Source organism: Hippopotamus amphibius, chromosome 10 (assembly GCF_030028045.1).
Source record: "Hippopotamus amphibius kiboko isolate mHipAmp2 chromosome 10, mHipAmp2.hap2, whole genome shotgun sequence".
Classification (NCBI taxonomy): Eukaryota; Metazoa; Chordata; class Mammalia; order Artiodactyla; family Hippopotamidae; genus Hippopotamus; species Hippopotamus amphibius.
The window spans coordinates 51,379,559-51,406,765 of NC_080195.1; the positions used below are offsets into that span (position 1 = coordinate 51,379,559).

A 27,207-nucleotide genomic window follows, 5' to 3' on the forward strand; every position below is an offset into this window, starting at 1 on the left:
TAAGCTTTACAAACTTTGTCTTTAGGAGGTTCCTCGTCACCACAGGTCTATAAAAATAGGGATATGGTAGGCAGCCAATCGTCATAACAACTATGCATACATATATCAAAAAATGAATATGGAGATATATACAGACAAAGCAGGCCAAAGTAAATAACTGAAAAGTTTATTTAATGGAAGATAAAGATAAAACATGAAAATCAACACTGATTATAAAACAAATTGTTGGGAAGAGAGTGTGTAGAGGGAAAGTTTAATGGTCAGTGTAGCAATCAAAGGATTTTAGGAATTTTTAAAAAACCATTTAAACAATCTATAAAATTATGCTACACAATCACAATAACAGGATCTTCTGGTACATACAAACTTTTTCCTTTAAAATTTAATAAACTGACAAATACAGGAGCACAGCCTTTTATGGAAAATGAGACCATAAATAATATTGCATATGCATATATCTTTAAGCATGTAGAAAAATAATATTAAAAAGATTACACAATGTGTGTGTATTTGTATGTGTGAGATATAAATATCCAAGAAAATCCTTACCTCATTGATCAAGAATTGGAGCTGCAGAACAGCTGCACCACTTTCATGTTGACAATAACAATCAACGCCAGGTCTCCCAAGTCTAAAATAATAAAAGTCAAGGATTCTAACATTTTAATTAGCATCAATATTAACGTGTAAAGAAAAAACTAACTTACTTAGAAACTGACATTTGGCTTATTAGTTATCTTTATTTTTGTAAATAAACAGTTGAAATAAAGGTTGATCTTGGTCTTAGTTGATGGAAATTACATTATGTAGCACTGTTTGTCAGCAAAATGGCTCAATAAAATGTCCCTCGCACATAATCAACTTCCCTCAACAATGATTTTGCATCTACGTGCACAGACAAAAGTGCCTTCACAGGAGCTTCAGGATCCAGGTTAGAGACTGTGAAACCCCAGTGCAGTCCAAGAATCAAGAGAGCCATTTTGAGGAGACAGGCTTACACTTAGGTGGCTGACTCCCTGACTGTGGTTTCAGCTATAGAAACAGAAATAGCTCTGTACCCTTGAGAACTTAGCTATAGCCCAATTTGGCTCTGGGTCTGTCACCAGCATACACCATATGTCAAGAGACCCAAAGGAGTCACACTCATCCATGTTATCAGGTAATAGGCATAATAAAGAATTTGCTCCTGGCTGTAGAACAGGAAGTAGCCTTTGAATCAGCTTCAGCCTCACTGGGCTGTGGTTTTGGAAACCCTGGAGGTGAGCCCCTGGAAGTAAGGTACAGTCTGTCAGACTGTGGATTCTGAAACAGCCTGTAACAGGACTCCAGCAAGTCCCAGCCACAGACTAGAAACAATGTTGCTGGCACAGGAACCCTATAGGAAACATGCTTGTCTGAGCCCTCTAAGATCCTAAAAGGGGGTTATACTCAGCTTAAGCCACCTCACTGCCACAGTCTCCTAGAATTTGTGCTGTCACAAAGACCAGGCAGGAGACACTCTGCCCCATGGAGTTCCTGAAAAGGCCCTATATGTGACTCCAGCTTCCTTATAACTATAGCCTGCCAGTCTACAGCAGCCCTGAGGGTCAAGGGTCCCAGTAGGAAACACTCCTGGCTGCAACCTTGGAGATCTGAAAGGGCCCTACGCTAAGTCCCAGATCCTCCCAATTGCAGTTTGTGAACTGTCCTGCTGCCACAGGTACCCAACAGGACACACTCCGGTCTGCACTCCCAGAGATCCTAAAAGGGCCCAATACTCCCAACCACAATCCACAAGCAGTCCTGGCACAGGGACTTGTCAGAAGACATAACTGTACTCCAAGAGACCCTGAAAGGGCCCTATATTCAACTCCAGCCCCTCTGGCCATAGTCAGGAACCAATCCAGCCCATCCTAACCCTCCCTCCCAGCCCATGGAGGGAGACACACCCATGACTGTAGAGCAAATGCTGGCTGTGGAACCTGAAATAGCACTGAGGCTCAGTTCCAGCACCTCTCAGTCACAGTCTAGGGCCAGTTCTGTCCATCCAGGGACCAGTCTAATGACCAGGTAGCAGTCCACCCAAGATCTGGCAGGAGCCACACCCACCAAATAGTAATAGGCTTGCTATCTGAGGACCCATGCATGGATCTTAAAGTGGACCCTTGTCCCAGTCCCACCCTACTGAAGAAGGTACTGCAGCTAGTCACATCCACCCAAGGGCCAGAAGGGATCCACAACAGCATAAGACCCACAAATCAAGCCCACAGGTCACAGATGCCACTGAAAACCCTGCAAAAGCCTCATAACTGGCTCCAAAGCAGCACAACTGCAAATATGGAAGTAATCCTATCAGCTTGGGAAAAAGACAGGAGATCTTTATCTTCTGAAACAAGTCTGTAAAGACTGGAAGAGGTGTTTGCTTCCACAAATGTACATTCACCAATGTAAGGCTACACAGACAACAAAGAATTATGCAAATATGACACCACCAAAGGAAAGTAATAGAGCTCCAGTAACTGACCCCAAAGAAATAGAAATTTATGATTTGCCTGACAAAGAATGTAAAATAATCATCTTAAACTGTATGAAATGCAAGAAAACACAGACAGACAACTGAACAAAATCAGGAAAACAATTTATGAACAAAATGCATTTAATAAAGAAATGGAAAGAAGAGATCATGATGGTGAAGTTGAAAGACACTGAGCCCATCTCCCCCAATGAACACATCAAAAATAGATCTATGTGTGGGGCAACTCTTGCTGAAAACAAACTAGAGACTGGCAGAAAGGCTCTTTTACAACCAAGGCTGTAAAGAAGGGTCCACATGGCGTCGTTTAGGAAGGCAGGAGAAGGGATCAGGTTGGGACTGGTGCCTGTAGCAGGAAACACAGAAGAGGAAAGGGATATCACAGGTTGGGAGATCCTCCCTGGGGAGTGAGAGGTTTGAACTATATATTGGGCACTCCACCACTGGGTTGGACATCAGGAAGATGAGTCCCCTGAATGGGTTTAAAAACCAGTGGGATGTACCAGAGAGTTGTAAGAAACAGAGACTTGACTCTCACATGCTTGCTTACTCTCAGGAACAAGGTGGAGAAAGTAGGCAGAAAACTCCCCAGGGCTTTGGCCAGTTTCCCACTACTGCCCCAATGCACTGCAGCCTGCACCTGCAGACTGCTATAGCTGCTCTTGCTCTTGTGCATCTCTCCACTAGGGCGAAGACTGCCACTACTAAGGAAAGTAGCTGTAGAGATGATGGAGCTGGTGTGCAACCAGACCTGCATGTGAACAGGGCAAGGATGGCCACTTTTGGGAGGAAGCAGTTTGTGAGCAGCCTAAGGCTCCGACTCTTATGCAGGAATCAACCAAGTAGGCAGCCTGGCCCATGCCAGGCACCTGCTCCAGCTCCTTTTGCTCCAGAACTGCTCTCCTCTAGGGTGAAGATGCACACAATTGGAGGGAGCAGAGCCAGCTAAGGTCAAGCCCTGCTTCTAAACAGGGTAAGGAAGGAGGTTTCTGGTGAGTGCGTGAAGGCAGCAGATCAGAAGTGTCCTGGGGCTCTGACTGGCTTGTTGGGACCATATCAGGGCACACCCCAGCCCCAGTGGGGGCCCACTCAAGCCCCTCTTCCTCTGATGCTCCTTTCCATTAGGGTGGAGGTGCCAACACTGGGTGGCAGGGGGGAGAGTGGTGTGGTGCAGTACACAGAGGAAATAGAACCAGCTCCAATCGACACACAGGACTTCAGCTCCAGCACCTTGGGCCCCTCCCATAGGGTAGTGACAGCCACTGAGCATAGGAGAAACCCAGGCTCACACCTGGCTCTGGCTCTAGCCCCTCCACTTCCACCCCTGCCCCCCAGCAAGGTGGGAGCTGCCAGCACACTCACAGGGAAGATACGACCTGTGCTCTCTTCAGATTAGCAATCCCAACAAAGCCACTGAGCATGTGAAGACTGCATGGGGATGCAGCCACAAAGGACACCCCTGCAAGACTGAAACAGGGAACTCTTTCACCTAATTTCATAAAGACAAAGAAAGGTAAGCAAAATCAGAACACAAAATAATTTGTTTCATGCAAAAGAAAAAGAAACAAAGCCCTGAAAAAACAACTAATGAAACACAGATAAATAGTTTGCCAGATAAAGAGTTCAAAGCATTATTAATAAGAATGCTAACTGAACTTGGGAAAAGAATAGATGAACACAGTGAGAACTAGAAACTAGAAAATATAAAAGGAACTAGAAAGGAACAAGGAACTAGAAAATATAAAAAAAGAATCAGTCAGAGAAAGAATATAATAACTGAAATGAAAAATATACTAGAAGGAATTAAAAGCAGACTAGGTGACACAGAAGAATGCATAAGCAATCTGTAAGACAGAATATTGGAAATCACCCAATCACAACAGCAAAAAGAAAAATAAATTTTAAAAGATAAGGATAGTTTAAATGATCACTGAATCAACATCAAGCATACTAACATTTGCATTATAGGGGTCCCAGAATGAAAAGAGAGAGAAAAAGGGCTGCAGAAAATATTTAAAGAGATAATAGCTGAAAAATTCCCTCACATGGGAAAGGAAAGAGTCACCCAAGTCCAAGAAGTGTAGTGAGTCCCAGGCAGGATAAACCCAAGGAGGAACACACTGAGACACATAGTAATCAAATTACAAAAATTAAAGACAAACAAAAAATATTAAAAGCAACAAGGGAAAAGCAACAAATAACTTATAAGGAATCCCCCTAAGGTTATCAGGTGATTTCTCAGCAGAAACTGCAGGCCAGAAGGGAGTGGCACAATATATTTAAAGTGATGAAAGGAAAGAAGCTACAGCCAAGAATACTCTATCCAGCAAGGCTCTCATTCAGATTCAGAGCAATCAAAAGTTGTACACAAAAGCAAAAACTAAGAGTATTCAACACCACCAGACTAGCTCTGCAACAAATGCCTAAGGAACTTCTCTAGGGGGAAAAGAAATGATCAAGGCTAGAAACAAAAAAATTACAAAAGGAAAAGCTCTCTGGTAAAGACAAACACACTGTAAAAGCAGGAAATCATCCACAAACAAATATGATATCAAAACCAGCATTATGAGATGATGAGAGCACAATGCAGGATATTGGAAATGCATTTGAAATCAAAAGATGAGCAACAAAAGACAATCTTGTTTATATATACACTGCTATATCAAAACCTCATGGTAATTGCAAACTGAAAATCTACAGCAGATACACACAAAAGAAAAAGGAATCCAAACACAACGCTAAAGTTAGACATCAAATCACAAGAGAAGAGAACAAAATATTAAGGGAAGAAAAAGACCTACAAAAACAAATCCTAACCAATTAACAAAATGGCAATAAGAACATGCATATCAGTAATTACCTTAAACATAAATGGATTAAATGCCCCAACCAAAAGACAGACTGGCTGAATGGATACAGAAACAAGACCCATATATATGCTCTCTACAAGAGACCTACTTCAGACTTCGGGATGCATACAGACTGAAAGTGAGGGGATGGAAAGGTATTCCATGCAAATGGAAATCAAAAGAAAGCTGGAGTAGCAATACTCACATCAGACAAAACAGACTAAAATAAAGACTCTAACAAGAGACAAAGAAGGACAGGCCACTACATAATAATCAAGGAATCAATTCAAGAAGAATATATAAAAAATGGTAAATATATATGCACCCCATATAGGAACACCTCAATATATAAGGCAAACACTAACAGCCATAAAAGGAGAAATTGACAGTAACAATATTAGTGGGGGACTTTAACACCCCACTTTCATCAATAGGCAGGTCATCCAGAAAGAAAACCAATAAGGAAACACAGGCCTTAAATGACACGTTAGACCAGACAGACTTAACTGATATTTTTAGAGCATTCCATGCAAAAGCAGCAGAATACACATTCCTCTCAAGTGCACACAGAATATTCTCCAGGATAGATACACGCTAGGCCACAAAACAAACCTCAGTAAATTAAAGATAAGTGAAATCATATCAAGCATTTTTTTTTACCACAATGCTATGAGATTAGAAATAAACTACAAGGAGATTGTCTCAAGATGGTGGAGTAGAAGGACGTGTGCTCACTCTCTCTTGCAAGAGCGTCAGAATTACAACTCACTGCTGAACAATCATCAATAGGAAGACACTGGAACTCACCAAAAAAGACACTCCACATCCAGAGACAAAGGAGAATCTGCAATGAGACAGTAGGAGGGGCACAATTGTGATAAAATCAAATCCCATACTGCTGGGTGGGTGACTCAAAAAATGGAGAAAAGTTATACCACAAAAGTCCACCCACTGGAGTGAGGGTTCTGAGCCCATTGTCAGGCTTCCCAACCTATGGTTCCAGCAATAGGAGGAGGATTTCCTAGAGAATCAGACTTTGAAGCCCAGTGGGATTTGATTGCAGGACTTCCACAGGACTGGTGGAAACAGACTCCACTCTTGGAAGGCACACAAAAAGTAGTGTACACACCAGGACCCAGGAGGAAGGATCAGTGATCCCACAGGAGACTGAACCAGACCAACCTGCTGGTGTTGGAGGATTGCCTGCAGAGGTGGGGGCAGCTGTGGCTCACCATGGGGACAGGGACACTGGCAATGGGGGTTCTGGGAAGTGCTCATTGGCGTGCCCTCCTGGAGTACTCCATTAGCCCTGCCAAACAGCCTGTAAGCTCCAATGCTGGGTTGCCTCAGGCCAAAAAACAAACAGGGTGGGAACGCAGCCCCACCCATTGGCAGACAAGCAGATTAAAGTTTTACTGAGCTCCACCCACCAAAGCAACACCCAGCCCTACCCACCACCAGTCCCTCCCAACAGGAAGCATGCACAAGCCTCTTAGATAGCCTCATCCACCAGAGGGCAGACAGCAGTATCAAGTAGTATCAGCATTATTTCATTCTCTGTAACTGAAAACCATAGCCACAGAAAGATAGAGAATATGAAAAGGCAGAGGACTTTGGACCAGAAGAAAGGACAAGATAAAACCCCTGAAAAACAACTTAATGAAGTGGAGACAGGCAACCTTCCAGAAAAAGAATTCACAATAATGATAGTGAAGATGATCCAGGACTTTGCAAAAAGACTGCATGCAAAGATCGAAAAGATGAAAGAAAAGTTTAAAAAGACATAGAAGAATTAAAGAACAAACAAACATAGATAAGCAATACAATAACTGAAAAGAAAAACACACTAGAAGGAACCAACAGCAGATTAACTGAGGCAGAAGAACAGATAAGTGACCTGGAAGACAGAATGGTGGAAATCACTGCCACAAAAGAGAAGAAAGAGAAAAGAATGAAAAGATATGGAGATAGCCTAAGAGACCTCTGGGAGAATGTTAAACGCACCAATATTTACATTATAGGGGTCCCAGAAGGAGAAAAGAGAGAGAAAGCACCCAAGAAAATACTGGAAGAGATTATACTTGAAAACTTCCCTAACATGGGAAAGAAAATAGCTACCCAAGTCCAGCAAGCACAGAGAGTATCAGGCAGGATAAAACAAAGGAGAAATACACCAAGACACATAGTAGTCAAATTGACAAAAATTAAAAACAAAGAAAAATTATTAAAAGCAACAAGGGAAAAAAAAACAAATAACATACATGGGAACTCCCATAAGCATAACAGCTGATTTCTCAGCAGAAATTCTGCCAGCCAGAAGGTAGTGGCATGATATATTTAAAGCGATGAAAGGGAAGAACCTACAACCGGGAATATTCTACCCAGCAAGGATCTCATTCAGATTCAATGGAGAAATCAAAAGCTTTACAAACAAGAAAAAGCTAAGAGAATTCAGCACCACCAAACCAGCCCTACAACAAATGTTAAAGAAACTTTTCTAAGTGGGAAACACAAGAGAAGAAAAGGACTTACAAAAACAAAAACAAAACAATTAAGAAAATAGTAATAGGAACATACATATTGATAATTACCTTGAATGTAAATGGACTAAATGCTCCAACCAAAAGACAAAGACTGGCTGAATGCATACACAAACAAGATCCACATAGATGCTGTCTACAAAAGACCCACTTCAGACCTAGGGATACATATAGACTGAAAGTGAGGGGATGGAAAAAGATATTCCACACAAATGGAAATCAAAAGAAAGCTGGAGTAGTAATATTCATATCAGATAAAATAGAGTTTAAAATAAAAAATGTTGCAATAGAGAAGAAAGGACACTACATAATGATCAAGGGATCAATCCAAGAAGAGGATATAACAATTATAAATATAGGAGCACCTCAATGTGTAAGGCAAATGCTCACAACTATAAAAGAGAAAATCAACAGTAACAAAATAATAGTGGTGGACATTAACACCCAACTTACACAAATGGACAGATCATCCAGACAGAAAATTAATAAGGAAACACAAGCTTTAAAAGACATAATAGACCAGCTACATTTAATAGATATTTATAGGACACTGCATCCAAAAACATCAGATTACACTTTCTTGTGAAGTGCAAACAGAACATTTTCCAGGATAGATCATATTTTCGGTCACAAATCAAGCCTTGGTAAATTTAAGAAAATTGAAATCATATCAAGCATCTTCTCTGACTAAAATTCTATGAGATTAGAAATCAATTACAGGAAAAAAACTGTAAGAAACAAAAACACGTGGAAGCTAAACAATATGCTAATAAATAACCAAGAGATCACTGAAAAAAATCAAAGAGGAAATAAAAAAATACCTAGAGACAAATGACAATGAAAACACAACAATCCAAAACCTATGGGATGCAGCAAAAGCAGTTTTAAGAGTGAAGTCTACAGCAATATAATCCTACCTCAAAAAACAAGAAAAATCCCAAATAAACAATCTAATGTTACACCTAAAGAAACTAGAGAAAAAATAACAAACAAAACCCAAAGTTAGTAGGAGAGAAATCATAAAGATCAGAACATAAATAAATGAAATAGAAATAAAGAAAACAATAACAAAGATCAATAAAACTAAAAGCTGGTTCTTTGAGCAGATAAAATTGATAACCCTTTAGCCAGATGCATCAAGAAAAAGATGGAGAGGACTGAAATCAATAAAAATTGAAATGAAACAGAGGAAGTTACAACAAACACTGCAGAAATAGAAAGCATCATAAGAGACTACTACAAGCAACTATATGCCAATAAAATGGACAACCTCAAAGAAATGGACAAATTCTTGGAAAGGCATAAACTTCTAAGCCTGAATCAGGAAGACATAGAAAATATGAACAGACCAATCAGAAGTAATGAAGTTGAAACTGTGATTAAAAATCTTCCAGCAAACAAAAGCCCAGGATCAGATGGCTTCACAGGTGAATTCTATCAAACATTTAGAGAAAACACCCATCCTTCTCAAACTCTTCCAAAAAATTGCCAAGGAAGGAACACTCCCAAACTCATGCTACAAGGCCATCATCACTCTGATACCAAAACCAGGCAAAGAAACTACAAAAAAAGAAAATTACAGACCAATATCACTGATGAATTCAGATGCAAAAATCCTCAACAATATACTAGCAAACAGAATCTAACAACACATTAAAAGGATCAAGTAGGGTTTATCCCTGGAATGCAAGGATTCTTCAATACATGCAAATCAATCAATGTGATACACCATATAACAAATTGAAGGATAAAAACCACATGATCGTCTCAATAGATGCAGACAAAGCTTTTGACAAAATTCAACACCCATTTATGATAAAAACTCTCCAGAAGGTGGGCATAGAGGGAATCTACTTCAACATAATAAAGGCTATATATGACAAAACCACAGCAAACATCATTCTCAATAGTGAAAAGCTGAAAGCATTCCTTCTGATATCAGGAACAAGACAAAGATGTCCACTCTCGCCACTACTATCAACATAGTTTTGGAAGTCCTTGTCACAGCAATCAGAGAAGAAAAAGAAATAAAAGAAATCAAAATTGGAAAAGAAGTAAAACTGTCACTGTTTACAGATGATATGATACAGAATATCCTAAAGATGCCATCAGAAAATTACTTGAGCTAATCAATGAATTTGGTACAGTTACAGGATACAAAATTAACACACAGAAATCTCTTGCATTTCTACACTAACAATGAAAGATCAGAAAGAGAAATTATGGAAACAATCCCATTCACCATTGCAACAAAAAGAATAAAATACCTGCAACAAAAAGAATAAAATACCTAGCAATAAACCTAATTAAGGAGGTAAAAGAACTGCAGTCAGGGGAGAGGAGAAAAGATGGCGGCGAAGTAGAGAGACGTGGAGTGCATCCCTCTCCACAGATGCATTGGGAATGCATGGAAGGACGCAGTCATTCCCACAGAGAACCAGCTGAACACCAGCAGACGGCCTCGGACACCAGAAAGGGCTGCGGGGAGCCGGACATAGCCAGCAGGGAGGCATCTACGACGGCTCAAAGAGGGTGAAGCGGCGGAGCTGTGGCAGACGGGAAGGAGTGAGAAACATACGGAGGGTCCGCAGCGCAGCTCAGCGTTCCCAGACCGAGACATCGATCCGCGGCTGAACAGAGGGTCCAGGAGCAGGAGCAGGGGAACCGGAGAGCTGGTTCAGGGGGAGAAATATTGTTGCCGGTAGGGTGACGGACCGAGAGGACAGGAGGGAGGAGGTCCGCGGACAGGAGTGCCCGTCCCTGAGAGCTGCCCGGCCATGATGGCGGCTGGAGGCTGCAGGCTCACGGGTGGGGGGGAGGGGCCGCGCACGTAGCCTCTCTCTCTCTTTCCACGCCTCTGCAACAGGCAGTGGAGAGACGCCCTGCGGGCCACCTAAGGCACTCAGGGATAACAAGCACCCTCAGGCGCTCGGGCCAGGCTAGATTAAAACCCCTTGCAACGCCAGCAGCAGGGAGGCTGCCGAGAAGAAAAAAAAAAAAAAAAAAGACAGAATTAGAAAGAAAAAAACCCCGAGAGAGGCCCAACTCTAAGACTTTCTGTTAACGCCTGAGCCACCAGCGCCCTCTGCAACAGGCACCTCCAAGCCCCACTGAAACAACAGTGCGCCACTGCTCACTCACTCCCAGGAGAAGGAGCCACTATTGTACCCTCTCCCTCCCCACACATCGACGCTTACAGACGAACAATAAAGGAACCTCTGCTGGTCACAGAATAACACAAAAAAAAAACCCAAGGCAAGGAGAAGGACACTTACAGCTGAGACGCTAAGGAAACAGAAATAGTAGTATCAATACCTATTGAACTGGTCCATTCTGGGATCAGTTCTGGATTTTTTTTTCTTTCTCTTTCTCTCTCTCTTTTTTTTTTTTTTCTTTTTTTTGATTTATTAAATACAATCTTAGCCCTAAGGGATCTACAAGTTTTATAACATATTTTTTAATGATATTTTTTATTCTTTTTTTTTTTTTTTGCCTTTTTATATACTTCTATATCTAGCTAAGTTTTTGGTAGTACGGACAAAATATCTCTCATACTTTCCTTTCATCCTTATCTTTTATACATTTCTATTCCTTTCTTTTTATTTGCATATTTCCAACCACATTACGCTCTTCTGTTCCCCTTTCTTCCAGCCTTTTTAAGTTTATTTTATCTTAACATACTTATAAGCAACACTATCGGTCTGCTCAGACTCCTTGCTCTATTCTCCAGATGATGCACTGCCTTGGTATTTAATATTAGGCTTTTGTCTTTATCTTAGTTCTTAGTACAGTTGTCTAATTACATTCTGAGAATCTCCATTCTCTCTGGTGGTACTCCAGCTCTTTTCCATATTTGATCCTAGCTTACAAAATCTCCCTGGATTGATGTTTGTATGTGTAGGGTGTTATTTGTTGTTTGTTTGCTTTTGCTTTTGTCTCTGATTTGTTCTGTTTCAGTTGTCAATTTCTGCTGGGTTTCTCTTTGAATATCTGATAGCACACTGGGGTTCTGTCAGGTCTTTCTAGAGCCTTATGTCCTAACGGATTCAGTAATTGTGTCTTATACGTGTATGTGTTTCCTAGACTTAATATTCATTTAGTCCAATACTTAGACATTAGTCTGAGGCTTGGACAGTCTTCTATAAACACCTCTATCACCAGGACAAGCAACCCCAAAAGTTTGGACAACCATGAGGAAACAAAGAAGAACCATGCAGGCAAAGGAGCAGGAAAAAAACCCACAAGACCAAAGAAATGAGGAGGAAATAGGAAAAATGCCTAGAAAAGAATTTAGAGTAATGATAGTAAAAATAATACAAAATCTCGATAACAAAATAGAGAAAGTACAAGAAACAGTTCATAAGAACTCAGAAAAACAAACAGCAATGGATAACAAAATAACTGAAATTAAAAATACTCTAGATGCTATAACCAGCAGAATGACTGAGGCAGAAGAACGAATAAGTGAGTTGGAAGATAGAATGGGGGAAATAACTGCCACAGAGCAGGAAAAAGAAAAAAGAATAAAAAGATTAGAAGACAGTCTCAGAGACCTCAGTGATAACATTAAGCGTACCAACATTCGAATTATAGGCATCCCAGAAGAAGAAGAAAACAAGAAAGGGTCTGAGAAAATATTGGAAGAGGTTCTAGTGGAAAACTTCCCCAACATGGGAAAGGAAATAATTCACCAAGTCCAAGAAGCACAGAGAGTCCCATACAGAATAAACCCAAGGAGAAATACACCAAGACACATATTAATCAAACTAACGACAATTAAACACAAAGAAAAAATATTAAAAGCAGCAAGAGAAAAGCAACAAATAACATATAAGGGAAAACCCATCAGGATAACAGCTGACCTTTCTACAGAAACTCTGCAGGCCAGAAGGGAATGGCAGGATATACTGAAAGTCCTGAAAGAGAGAAACCTACAGCCAAGAATACTTTACCCAGCAAGAATCTCATTCAGATTTCACAGAGAAATCAAAAGCTTTCCAGACAAGCAAAAGTGAAGAGAATTCAGCACCACCAAACCAGCCTTACAACAAGTGCTAAAGGAACTTCTCTAAGTAGGAAACACAAGAAAAGGAAAACACCTACAAATACAAACCCAAAACAATTCAGAAAATGGTCATTGGAACACACATGTCAATAATCACTTTAAATGTAAATGGATTAAATGCTCCAACCAAAAGACACAGACTGGCTGAATGGATACAAAAACAAGACCCTTCTATATGCTGCCTACAAGAAACCCACTTCACACCAAGGGATACATATAGACTGAAAGTAAAGGGATGGAAAAAGATATTCCATGCAAATGGAAGTCAAAAGAAAGCTGGAGTAGCAATACTCATATCAGACAAATTGGACTTGAAAGTAAAGACGATTAAAAGAGACAAGGAAGGGCACTACATAATGATCAAGGGATGCATTCAAGAAGAACATATCACAATGGTAAATATCTATGCCCCCAACATAGGAGCACCTCAATACATAAGGCAAATGCTAACAGCGATAAAAGGGGACATCGACAGTAACACAATAATAGTGGGAGTCTTGAACACCCCACTTACATCACTGGGCAGATCATCCAAACAGAAAATAAAGAAAGACACACAAGCTTTAAATGACACATTAGACCATCTTGACTTAATTGATATTTATAGGACATTCCATCCAAAAACGACAGACTACACTTTCTTCTCAAGTGCACACGGAACATTTTTCAGGATTGATCACATCTTGGGTCACAAATCAAACCTCAGCAAATTCAAGAAAATTGAAATCATATCAAGCATCTTCTCAGACCACAACACCATGAGACTAGATATCAATTACAGGAAAAAAAACTGCAAAAAATACAAACACATGGAGGCTAAACAATTCACTATTAAACAACCAAGAAATCACTAAAGAAATCAAAGAGAAGATCAAAAAATATCTAGAAACAAATGACAACGAAAACACAACAACCCAAAACCTATGGGATGCAGCAAAAGCAGTTCTAAGAGGGAATTTTATAGCAATACAGTCCTACCTTAAGAAACAAGAAAATGATCGAATAAACAACCTAACTTTACACCTAAATCAACTAGAGAAAGAAGAACAAAGAAACCCCAAAGTGAGCAGAAGGAAAGAAATCATAAAGATCAGAGCAGAAATAAATGAAAAAGAAAGGAAAGAAACCATAAGAAAAATAAATAAAACTAAAAGCTGGTTCTTTGAGAAGATTAACAAAATTGATAAACCATTAGCCAGACTCATCAAGAAAAAAAGGGAGAAGATGCAAATCAACAGAATTAGAAATGAAAAAAGAGAAGTAACAACGGATACCTCAGAAATACAAAACATCATGAGAGACTACTACAAGCAACTATACGCCAATCAATTGGATAACCTGGAAGAAATGGATACATTCTTAGAAAAATACAATCTTCCAAGACTGAACCAGGAAGAAATAGAAACTATGAACAGACCAATCACAAGTACAGAAATTGAGGCAGTGATTAAAAATCTCCCAACACACAAAAGCCCAGGACCAGATGGGTTCACGGGCAAATTCTATCAAACATTTCGAGAAGAGCTAACACCTATCCTTCTCAAACTCTTCCAAAATATTGCAGAAGGTAGAGCACTCCCAAACTCATTCTACAAGGCTACCATCACCCTGATACCAAAACCAGGCAAAGATGTCACAAAAAGAGAAAACTACAGACCAATATCACTGATGAATATAGATGCAAAAATCCTCAACAAAATACTAGCTAACAGACTCCAACAGCACATTAAAAAACTCATACACCATGATCAAGTGGGGTTTATCCCTGGGATGCAAGGATTCTTCAATATATGCAAATCAATCAATGTGATACATCATATCAACAAATTGAAGGATAAAAACGATATGATCATTTCAATAGATGCAGAAAAAGCTTTTGACAAAGTTCAACATCCATTTATGATAAAAGCTCTCCAGAAAATGGGCATAGAAGGAAATTACCTCAACATAATAAAAGCCATATATGAAAAACCAAAAGCCAACATCGTTCTCAATGGGGAGAAACTGGAAGAATTCCCTCTAAGAACAGGAACAAGACAAGGGTGTCCACTCTCACCACTATTATTCAACATAGTTTTGAAAGTTTTAGCCACAGCAATCAGAGAAGAAAAAGAAATAAAAGGAATCCAAATTGGAAAAGAAGAAGCAAAATTGTCACTCTTTGCAGATGACATGATATTATATATAGAAAACCCTAAAGACTACCAGAAAACTGCTAGCACTAATTGATGAGTTTAGTAAAGTAGCAGGATAGAAAATTAATGCACAGAAATCTCTTGCATTCCTATACACGAACAACAGAAGAGCAGAAAGAGAAATTAAGGAAACTCTCCCATTCACCACTGCAACAAAAAGAATAAAATACCTAGGAATAAACCTGCCTAAGGAGGCAAAAGATCTGTATGCAGAAAACTTTAAGACATTGATGAAAGAAATCAAAGACGACACAAACAGATGGAGGGACATACAATGTTCCTGCATTGCAAGAATCAACATCGTGAAAATGTCTGTACTACCCAAAGCAATTTACAGATTCAATGCAATCCCAATCAAATTACCAATGGCATTTTTCACAGAACTAGAGCAAGAAATCTTATGATTTGTATGGAAACGCAAAAGACCCCGAATAGCCAAAGCAATCTTGAGAAGGAAAAATGGAGTTGGTGGAATCAGGCTTCCTGACTTCAAACTATACTACAAGGCCATAGTGATCAAGACAGTATGGTACTGGCACAAAAATAGAAAGGAAGATCAATGGAATAGAATAGAGAACTCAGAAGTAAGCCCAAACACATATGGGCACCTTATCTTTGACAAAGGAGGCACGAGTATACAATGGAAAAAAGACAGCCTCTTCAATAAGTGGTGCTGGGAACATTGGACAGCAACATGTAAAAGAATGAAATTAGAACACTCACTAACACCATACACAAAAATAAACTCCAAATGGATTAAAGACCTACATGTAAGGCCGGACACTATCAAACTCCTAGAGGAAAACATAGGCAGAACACTCTATGACATCCATCAAAGCAACATCCTTTTGGACCCACCTCCTAGAATCAGGGAAATAAAATCAAGAATAAATGAATGGGACCTCATGAAACTTAAAAGCTTTTGCACAGTGAAAGAAACCATAAACAAGACTAAAAGACAACCCTCAGAATGGGAAAAAATAATTGCGTATGAAACAACGGACAAAGGATTAACCTCCAAGATATACAAACAGCTCATGAAGCTTAATACCAAAAAAGCAAATAACCCAATCCACAAATGGGCAGAAGACCTAAATAGACATTTCTCCAAAGAAGACATACAGATGGCCAACAAACACACGAAAAGATGCTCAACATCACTAATCATCAGAGAAATGCAAGTCAAAGCCACAATGAGGTATTACCTCACACTGATCAGAATGGCCATCATCACAAAATCTGGAAACAACAAATGTTGGAGAGTGTGTGGAGAAAAGGGAACTCTCCTGCACTGTTGGTGGGAATGTAAGTTGGTATAGCCACTATGGAAAACAATTTGGAGGTTCCTTAAAAAACTACAAATAGAACTACCATATGATCCAGTCATCCCACTCCTGGGCATATACCCAAAGAAAACCATAATCCCAAAAGAAACTTGTACCATAATGTTTATTGCAGCACTATTTACAATAGCCAGGACATGGAAGCAACCTAAATGCCCATCAACAAATGAATGGATAAAGAAGATGTGGCATATATATACAATGAAATATTACTCAGCTATAAAAAGGGATGAGATGGAGCTATATGTCATGAGGTGGATAGAACTACAATCTGTCATACATAGTGAAGTAAGTCAGAAAGAGAAGGACAAATATTGTATGCTAATTCACATATACAGAATCTAAAAATGGTAGTGATGAACTCAGTGACAAGAATAAGGATGCAGATACAGAGAATGGACTGGAGAACTCGAGGTATGGCAGGGGGTGGGGGGTGAAGGGGAAACTGAGACAAAGCGAGAGAGTAGCACAGACATATATATACTGCCAACTGTAAAATAGTCAGTGGGAAGTTGTTGTATAACAAAGGGAGTCCAACTCGAGGATGGAAGATGCCTTAGAGGACTGGGGCAGGGAGGGTGGGGGGGACTCGAGGGAGGGGAGTCAAGGAAGGGAGAGAATACGGGGATATGTGTATAAAAACAGATGATTGAACCTGGTGTACCCCCCCCCAAAAAAAAAAAACTGCAGTCAGAAAACCATAAGACCCTCATGAAAGAAATCAAAGATGATACAAACAGATGGAGAGATATACCATGTTCTTGGATTGTAAGAAACAACATTGTGAAAATGGCTATACTACACAAAGCAATCTACAGATTCAATGTAATCCCAATCAAATTACCAATGCCATTTTTCATAGGACTAGAACAAAAAAAAATCCTAAAATTTGTATGGAGACACAAAAAACCCTGACTAGCCAAAGCAATCTTGAGGGGAAAAAAAATGGAGCTGGAGGAATCAGACTCCCTGACTTCAGACTATACTACAAAGCTACAGTAATCAAGACAGTATGGTACTGGCACAAAAACAGAAATAGATCAATGGAACAGGATAGAAAGTCCAGAGATAAACTACGGTCAACTAATCTCTGACAAAGCAGGCAAGGATATACAATGGAGAAAAGGCAGCCTCTTCAATAAGTGGTGCTTGGAAAACTGGACAATTACATGTAAAAGAATGAAATTAGAACACTCCCTAACACGGTACACAAAAATAAACTCAAAATGGATTAAAGACCAAAATGTAAGGCCAGACACTATAAAACTCTTAGAAGAAAACATAGGAAGAATACTCTATGACGTAAATCACAGCAAGATCTTTTTTGACCCACCTCCTAAAGTAATGAAAATAAAAAGAAAAATAAATAAGTGGGACCTAATGAAACTTAAAAGCTTTTGCACAGCGAAAGAAACCATAAACAAGACGAAAAGACAGTCCTCAGAATGGGAGAAAATATTTGCAAACGAATCAACAAAGGATTAATCTCCAAAATATATTAACAGTACATGCAGCTCAATAACAAAAAAACAAACAACCCAATCCAAAAATGGGCAGAAGACCTAAACAGACATTTCTCCAAAGAAGACATAGAGATGGCTAAGAGGCACATGAAAAGCTGCTCAACATCACTCATTATTATAGAAATGCAAATCAAAATTATGAGGTATCACCTCACACTGGAGAGAATGGGCATCATCAGAAAATCTACAAACAATAAATGCTGGAAAGGCTGTGGAGAAAAGGGAACCCTCTTGCACTGTTGGTGGGAATGTAAATTGATACAGCCACTATGGAGAACAGTATGGCAGTTCCTTGCAAAACTAAAAATAGAATTACCATATGACCCAGCAATTCCACTACTGGGCATATACCCAGAGAAAACCATAATTCAAAAAGACATATGCACCCCAATGTTCACTGCAGCACTATTTACAATAGCCAGGTCATGGAAGCAACCTAAATGTTCATCAACAGATGAATGGATAAAGAAGATGTGATACATATACAGAATGGAATGTTACTCAGCCACAAAAAGGAACAAAATTGGGACATTTGTAGAGACACGGATGCACCTGGAGACTGTCATACAGAGTGAAGTAAGTCAGAAAGAGAAAAACAAATTTTGTATAGTAATGCATACATGTGGAATCTAGAAAAATGGTACAGATCAAGCAGTTTGCAAGGCAGAAATAGAGACATAGATTTAGAGAACAAACATATGAACACCAAGTGGGGAAAGTGGGGGGTTGGGGAGGGTTGGGTTGGGATGAACTGGGAGATTGAGACTGCCATATACACATTACTAATAAGAAAAAGAATATCAAATTGTACACTTTAAAAAAAAAAGAAAACCTTTGATTTGGGGGAAAAAAAAAGAAATCAACTACAAGAAAATAAGTGTAAAAAATCCAAAGTCATGGAGGCTAAACAATATGCTACTAAACAACCAATGGATCACTGAAGAAATCAAAGAGGAAATCAAAATATACCTAGAAACAAATGACAATGGAAACAGGATGACACAAAACCTATGGGGTGCAGCAAAAGCAGTTCTAAGAGGGAAGTTTATACCAATACAGTCTTTCCTCAGGAAACAAGAAAATCTGAAATAAACAACCTAACCTGACACCTAAAGCAACTAGAGAAAGAACATACAAAACCCAAAGAAAGTTAGTAGAAGGAATGAAATCATAAAGATCATAGCAGAAATAAATGAAATAAAAATGAAGAAAACAATAGAAAAGATCAGTGAAACTAAAAGCTGGTTCTTCAAGAAGATAAAAAAATTAAGAAACCTTTAGCCAGGCTCATGAAGAAAAAAAATGAAGAGGGCTCAAATCAATAAAATTAGAAATGAAAAAAGTTACAACAGACACTGCAGAAACACAAAGGATCATAAGAGACTACTACAACCAACTATATGTCAACAAATGGGGCAACCTAGGAGAAATGGACAAATTCTTTGAAAGTCACAACCTTCCAAGACTGAACCAGAAAGAAACAGAAAATATGAACAGATTAATCACAAGTACTGAAATTGAAACTATGATTTAAGAACTCCCAGCAAACAAAAGTCTAGGAGAAGATGGCTTCACAGGTGAATTCTATCAAATATTTAGAGAACAATTATCACCTGTCCTTCTGAAACTCTTCCAAAAAATTGCAGAGGAAGGAACACTCCCAAACTCATTCTATGAGGACAGAATCACCATGATACCAAAAGCAGACAAAGATATCACAACAAAAAAAGAAAGAAAACTACAAGCCAATATCACTGATGAACACAGATGCAAAAATCCTCAACAAAATACTAGCAAACTAAATCTAACAATACATTAAAAGGATTATACACCATGACCAATTGGGATTTGTCCCAGAGATGCAAGGGTTTTTCAATATCTGTAAAGCCATCAGTGTGATACACCACATCAATAAATTAAAGACTAAAAACCATATGATTACCTCAATAGATGCAGGAAAAGCTTTGAACAAAATCCAATACCAATTTATCGGAAAAACTCTCCAGAAAGTGGGCATAGAGGGAACATACCCCAACATAATAAAGGCCATATATGACAAACCCACAGCTAACATCATACTCAAAGGGAAAAAAGCTAAAAGCATTTTATCTAAGTTCATGAAAAAGACAAGGATGTCCACTCCCACCACTATTATTCAACATAGTATTGGAAGTCCTGGTCATGGCAATCAGAGAAGAAATAAAGGGAACACAATTGGAAAAGAAGAAGTAAAACTGTCACTGTTTGCAGATGACATGATACTATACATAGAAAATCCCAAAGTAGCTACCAGAAAACTACTAGAGCTCATTAATGAATTCGGTAAAGTTGCAGGATACAAAATTAATACATAGAAATAGGTTGCATTTTTATACACTAACAATAAAAGATCAGAAAGAAAATGTAAAGAAACAATCCTATTTACCATTGCATAAAAAAGAATAAAATACTTAGGAATAAGCTTACCTAAGGAGGCAAAAGACTGTACACCAAAAACTATAAGACTGATGAAAGAAATTGAAGATGACACAAACAGATGGAAAAATATACCATGTTCTTGGATTGGAAGAATCAATATTACGAAAATGACTATACTACCCAAGGCAATATACAGAATCAATGCAATCCTTATCAAATTACCAATGGCATTTTTTACAGAACTGGAACAAAAAAATCTTAAAATTTGTATGGAGACACAAAAGAGCCCAAACAACCAAAGCAAACTTGAGAAACAAAAACAGAGCTGGAGGAATCAGCTTCCTTGACCTCAGACTATACTACAAAGCTACCATCATCACAACAGTACGGTACTGGCACAAAACAGAAATATAGATCAATGGAACAGGATAGAAAGCCCAGAAATAAACCCATGCGGCTATGGTCAATTAATCCAAAGAAGGCAAGATTACAACAAAGAAAAGACAGTCTCTGCAATAAATAGTTCAGGAAAAACTGGACTGCTATTTGTAAGAGAGTGAAATTAGAACATTCTTTAAGATGATACACAAATAAACTCTAACTGGATTAAAGACCTAAATGTAAGACCTGATACTATAAAACTCTGAGGAAAACATAGGCAGAACACTCTTTGCCATAAATCACAGCAATATCTTTTTCAAGTTGTCTCCTAGAGTAATGGAAATCAAAACAAAAATAAACAAATAGACCTAATTAACCTCAAAGACCTTTGCACAGCAAAGGAAATCATAAACAAAATGAAAAGACAACCCACAGAATGGGAGAAAATATTTGCAAATAATGCGACTGACAAGAGATTAATCTCCAAAATTTACAAACAGCTCATGAGCTCAATAAGAAAAAAAAAAACAATCAAAAAATGGGCAGAAGATCTAAATAAACATCTCTCCAAAGAGACATACAGATGGCCAAGAGAGACATGAAAAGATGCTCAACATAACTAACTATTAGAGAAATGCAAAGCAAAACCACAATGAGGTATCACCTCACACCAATCAGAATGGCCATCATCAAAAAGTCTACAAACAATAAATGCTGGAGAGGGTGTGGAAAAAAGGAACCCTTCCACACTGTTGGGAATGTAAATTGGTACAACCATTATGGAGAACAGTATGGAGGTTCCTCAAACAACTAAAAACAGAACTACCATATGATCCAGCAATCCCATTCCTGGGCAGATATCTGGAGAAAAAACATGATTCAAAAGGATACATGCACCCCAATGTTCTTTGCAGTGCTGTTTACAATAGCCAAGACATGGAAGCAACCTAAATGTCCATTGACAGATGACATTTAGGTTAAGAAGATGTGGTACTCATACACAATGGAATATTATTCAGCCATTAAAAAGAATGGAATACTGCCATTTGCAGCAACATGGATGACCTGGAGATTATCATACTAAGTGAAATCAGACAGAGAAGGACAAATATCACAAGGTATCACTTATATGTGGAATGTAAAAAAAATGATACAAATGAACTAATTTATAAAACAGAAACACTCACAGTCCTAGAGAATGAACTTATGGTTACCAAGGGCAAAGGGTGGTGGGGCAGGGATGTATTGGGAGTTTGGGATAGACATGTACACATTACTATATTTAAAATAGTTAACCAAAGGACCTACTGTATCACACAGGGAACTCAGTTCCATATTCTGTTATAACCAAAATGGGAAAAGAGTTTGAAAAAGAATGGATACTTGTATGTGTATAACTGAATTACTCTGCTATACACCTAAAAATAAGACAACATTGTTAATCAAGTATAATCCAATATAAAATAAAAATAAAAACAAAAAAAGAAAATTACCAGCCAATATCTCTGATGAATGTAGATGCACAAATCCTCAAAAATATTAACAAATCAAATTTAATACATAAAAAGGACAACATACTGTGATCAAATAGTATTTATGCCAGGGACGCAAAGATGGTACAATATACACAAATCAATCAATGTAATACACTATATTAACAAAATAAAGAATAAAAATCACAAAATCATCTCAATAGGTGCAGAAAAGCATTTTACAAAGTTCAACATTCATGATAAAAACTCTCATCAAAGTTGGTATAGAGAGAAGATATATCTACATAATAAAGTCCATTTATGACAAACCCACAGCTAACATCATACCCAGTGTTGAAAAGCTGAAAGCTTTTCCCTAAAATCAGGAACAAAACAAGGATGCTCACACTCATCACTTCTATTTAACACAGTATTGGAATTCCTAGCCATAGCACATAAAAAAAGAAATAAAAAGGCATCCAAATTGGAAGTGAAAAAACAAAACTGTCACTATTTGCAGATGACATGAGACAATATAGAGAAAACCCTAAATTGTCTACCAAAAAAAAAAAAACTATTAGAACTTATAAATTAATTTGGTCAAGTTGTAGGTTACAAGATTAACAAAGAAATCTGTTGCTTTTCTATACATTAATAATGAAATACAGAAAGTGAAAGTAAGAAATCAATCCCATTTAAAATCACATCAAGAAGAATAAAATACCTAAGAATTAACTTAACCAGGGAGGTAAAAGATCTATACTCTGACAATTATAAAACATGAAAGAAATTGAAGCTGATACAAAGAAAATGAAAGATATCCTGTGTTCATGGGCTGGAATAATTAATATTGATAAAGTAACCATAATACTCAAAGTAATCTATAGATTTAATGCAATCCCTATCAAAATACTCAAAGTTTTTTAAAGATATATAATAAATCCTAAAATTTATATGGAACCACTAAAGACCCTGAATAGCCAAAGCAATCTTGAGGGAAAAAAAAGAAAACAAACCTAGAGGTATCATATTCCCTGACTTTAGACTCTACTACAAAACTACAGTCATCAAAACAATATGGCACTGGCACAAAAACAGGCACACAGATCAATGGAACAGAAAAGAGAGCCCAGAAATAAACCCATGTGCATATGATCAATTAATTTATGACAAAGGGTACAAAAATATACAATAGGAAAAAAGTCCCTTCAATAAGTGGTGCTGGGAAAACTGGATAGCTACATGTAAAAGAATTAAAAATAAACTCAAAATGGATTAAATATCTAAATATAAGTCTAGAAACCATAAAATTCCTAGTATAAAAGATAGGCAGAACATTCTTTGACATAAGTCATAGCGATATTTTTTTGGATCAATCTCCTTAGGCAAAGGGGAAACAAAGGAAAACTAGCAAATGGGACGTAATTAAACTTAAAAGCTTTTGCATAGCAAAGGGAACCATCAGCAAAACAAAATGACAACCTGCTTAATGGGAGAAAAAATTGAAAATGATATGACCAATAAGGTTAATATCCAAAATATATAAAAAAACTCACATAATTCAATATCAAAAAACCAAACAACCCAATTAAAAATGGTAGAAGACCTGAACAGACATTTTTCAAAGAAGACACACAGATGGCCAATAGGCACATAAAAAGATGCTCAACATTGCTAATCATCAGGGAAATGAAAATTAAAACCACGATAAGTGATATCACCTCCCACCTGTGAGAATGGCTATCTTCAAAAAGACCACAAATAATGTGTTGGCAAGGATGTGGAGAAAAGGGAATCCTAGTAAAATGTTGGTGGGCATGTAAACTGATGCAGCCACTATGGAAAACAATATGGAGTTTCCTCAAAAGACTAAAAATAGAACTACCATATGATACAGCAATTCCATTCTTGGGTATATATCTGAAGAAAACAAAAACACTAATTCAAAAAGATATATGCACTCCAATGTTCACTGCAGCATTATTTACAATAGCCAAGTTACGGAAGTGACCTAAGCATCCATCTTCAGATGAATGAATAAAAAAAATATGATACACACACACACACAAACACAATGGATTATAACTCAGCTGTAAAAAAAAGAATATAATCTTGCCATTTGCAACAACATGGGTAGACTTGGAGGATTTATATTTAGTAAAAAAATTGGACAGAATAAGTCAAATACTGTATATTATCATTTATTATACATGGAATCTAAAAAATGAAAGAAATAAATATAACAAAACAGAAACCGACCAACAGATAAAGAGAACAAGCTAGTCATTAACAGTGGGAAAAGGGATGGGGGAGGGGAAAGATACTGTTAGAGGACTAAGAGGTACAAACTTCTATGTATAAAATAAATAAGATAGAAATACTGTGCAGCACATGGAATATAGCCAACACTTTATTTACTTTAAAAATACTGAATCACTATGTAGTACACTTGAAACATATAACATTGTAAATCAACTACACTTTAATACATAATTTTAATAAAATAATAATTTTAATAAATTTTAATTTTAATAAATAATTTTCATAAAAAATAAATTCAAACTTATACCAATAAATAAATAAAGTTAGTAAACTTAAGAGCTGACACTGATTAGAATCTAAAAAAAGAAAAAGAAACCATAAAAAGGAACCAAACAGAAATCCTAGAGCTAAAGAATACAAAGACAGAACTAAAAATCTTAATAAAGAGCTTTAACAATAGTCCCAATCACACAGAAGAAAGAATCAGCAAATTCGAAGACAAATCATTTGATATCAATCAGGAGAAGAAGAAGAAAAAAAGAAGAAGAAACAGAGTAGAGAAAGCCTAAGTGAATTATAGGATACCATTGAGCAAATAAACATTTGCATCATGAGTCCCAGAAGAAGAGAAAGATAAAAGAAAAAAAGATTTTTTAAATTAATAATAGCTTAAAAACTCCTAAATCTTGGGAAAGAAATGGGTATCTGATACAGGAAGCTCGAAGTACCCAAGTGAGGTCAACCCAAAGATTATTCTGAGTCACATTATAATCAAAATGTTAATAGTTGAAGATAAGGATAGAATTTTGAAACCAGCAGGAGAAAAACAACTTAACACATACAAAGAAACCCTCATAAAACTATCAGTGGATTTATATCTTCAGAAACCTTATAGGCCAGGAGGTAGGAGGATGATATCCCATTTTCAAAGTGGTGAAAGAAAAAACTACCAACCAATAAGACTATACTCAGCAAAAATGTCCTTCAGAAATGGAGGTGAGATAAAGACATTCCCAGACTGACAAAAGGTAGGGATTTCATTACTACCAGACCTGCTATTACAAGAAATGTTGGAAAAAGAAAAGAAAAGAAAAGGTTCTTCAAGTTGAAATAAAAGGCTCCTATACAACAACATAAAAACAAAAAAAAATTATAAAACTCACTGGTAAGAGTAAATATATAGTAAAATTCAGAACACGCTAATACTGTAATGGTGGTATACATATCACTTTTATGTCTATTAAAAAAAAGCTAAAGGTAATAGTATTAAAAACAACTATAGCCACAATAATTTGTTAACAGATACACAAGATAAAAATATGTAAAATGTGACAACTCCACTATCTAATGTTGGAGAAAGAGAAGTAAAAGTATAGAGTTTTTCAGTTTTTTGTTTGTTTGTTTTTTAGCTCTTTATTGAAATATAATTGCTTTACACTTTTGTACCACTTTTTGAGGTACACCAAAGTCAATCAGCTATATTTATACACATATCCCTATATTCCCTCCCTCCTGCAACTCCTCCCCACCCTCCCTGTCCCAGCCCTCTAAGGCATCACCCATCATCGAGTTGATCTCCCTTTGTTATACAGCAACTTCCCACTATCTATCTATTTTACAGTTGGTAGTGTAAAAGTATAGAGTTTTTATGTGAGAGAAAATAAGTTATAACCTATGAAATGATTTCAATGAGCTCAGACTTTGCATCTTACCATACATAGAAAAGTGGTAATTCCATTAACTTGAGATGTCTGATTTTCTTTAATTAATGGAAATCTTTTGATGTTCTGACTACCTTGTCTTTGTTGCAAAAAATCCTATATATTCTGGCTTCCCCCTTGCCTCTTCAGAGCAGTCCCCCAGCGTGATCTGAGAGTCCTGTCTCCTGGGCTTGTAGTCCTCAGAAAATCTACCAAATAAAACATAACTCTCAAAAAAAGAGTTGTTACCAGCTTAAAATACACTATTATATCTATAAGATATTTTATGTAAGTTTCATGGTAACCTCACACAAAAAATGTATAGTAGTTACATAAAAGATAAAGGAAAAGGAATTACAGCACATAAAAAACATAAAAAATAAATCACAAAGTAAGACATTAAGAGAGTAAGAAAGGAACAGAGGAACTAAAAAAATTCAGAAAATAATTAAAGAAATGGCAATAGTAAGTACTTGCCTATCAATAATTATTTTAAATGTGAATAGATGAATTCTCCAATCAAAAGACACAAAGTGGCTACAGGATTAAAAAAAAAAAAAGATCCAACAATATGCTATCTATAAGAGACTCATGTTAGCTTTATGGACACACATAGGATGAAACTGAAGGGATGGAAAAAGATATTCCATGCAAATGGTAATCTAGAGAAAGCAGAAGTGCCTATACTTATACCAGATAAGTTGACTTTTAGTCACAATCAGTCACAAGAGAAGAAAGCTCACAATACTCATAAAGAAGACAGAACAATTATAAATATATGTGCAACATTGGAGCACCTAAATACTTAAAGCAAACATTAACAGAAATGAAGAGAGAAATAGGCAGCAATACAGTAATAGTAGGGAACTTAAATACCCCACTTTCAACATTGGAGAGAACATCCAGACAGAATTAATAAGGAAACAGTGACCTGAATAATACTATAG

General features: G+C 37.4%; 1 protein-coding gene across 2 annotated transcripts in view; it reads right to left on the minus strand.

Moving 5' to 3' along the window:
- Nucleotides 1–27,207, minus strand: part of STXBP5L (syntaxin binding protein 5L) — a 387,479-nt gene that overhangs the window by 296,662 nt on the left and 63,610 nt on the right. For both annotated transcript variants that reach the window (XM_057697539.1, XM_057697540.1), the window contains exon 3: nt 550–631. In XM_057697539.1, coding sequence (XP_057553522.1) covers nt 550–631 — 82 coding nt within the window. The remainder of the gene's footprint in view (nt 1–549; nt 632–27,207) is intronic.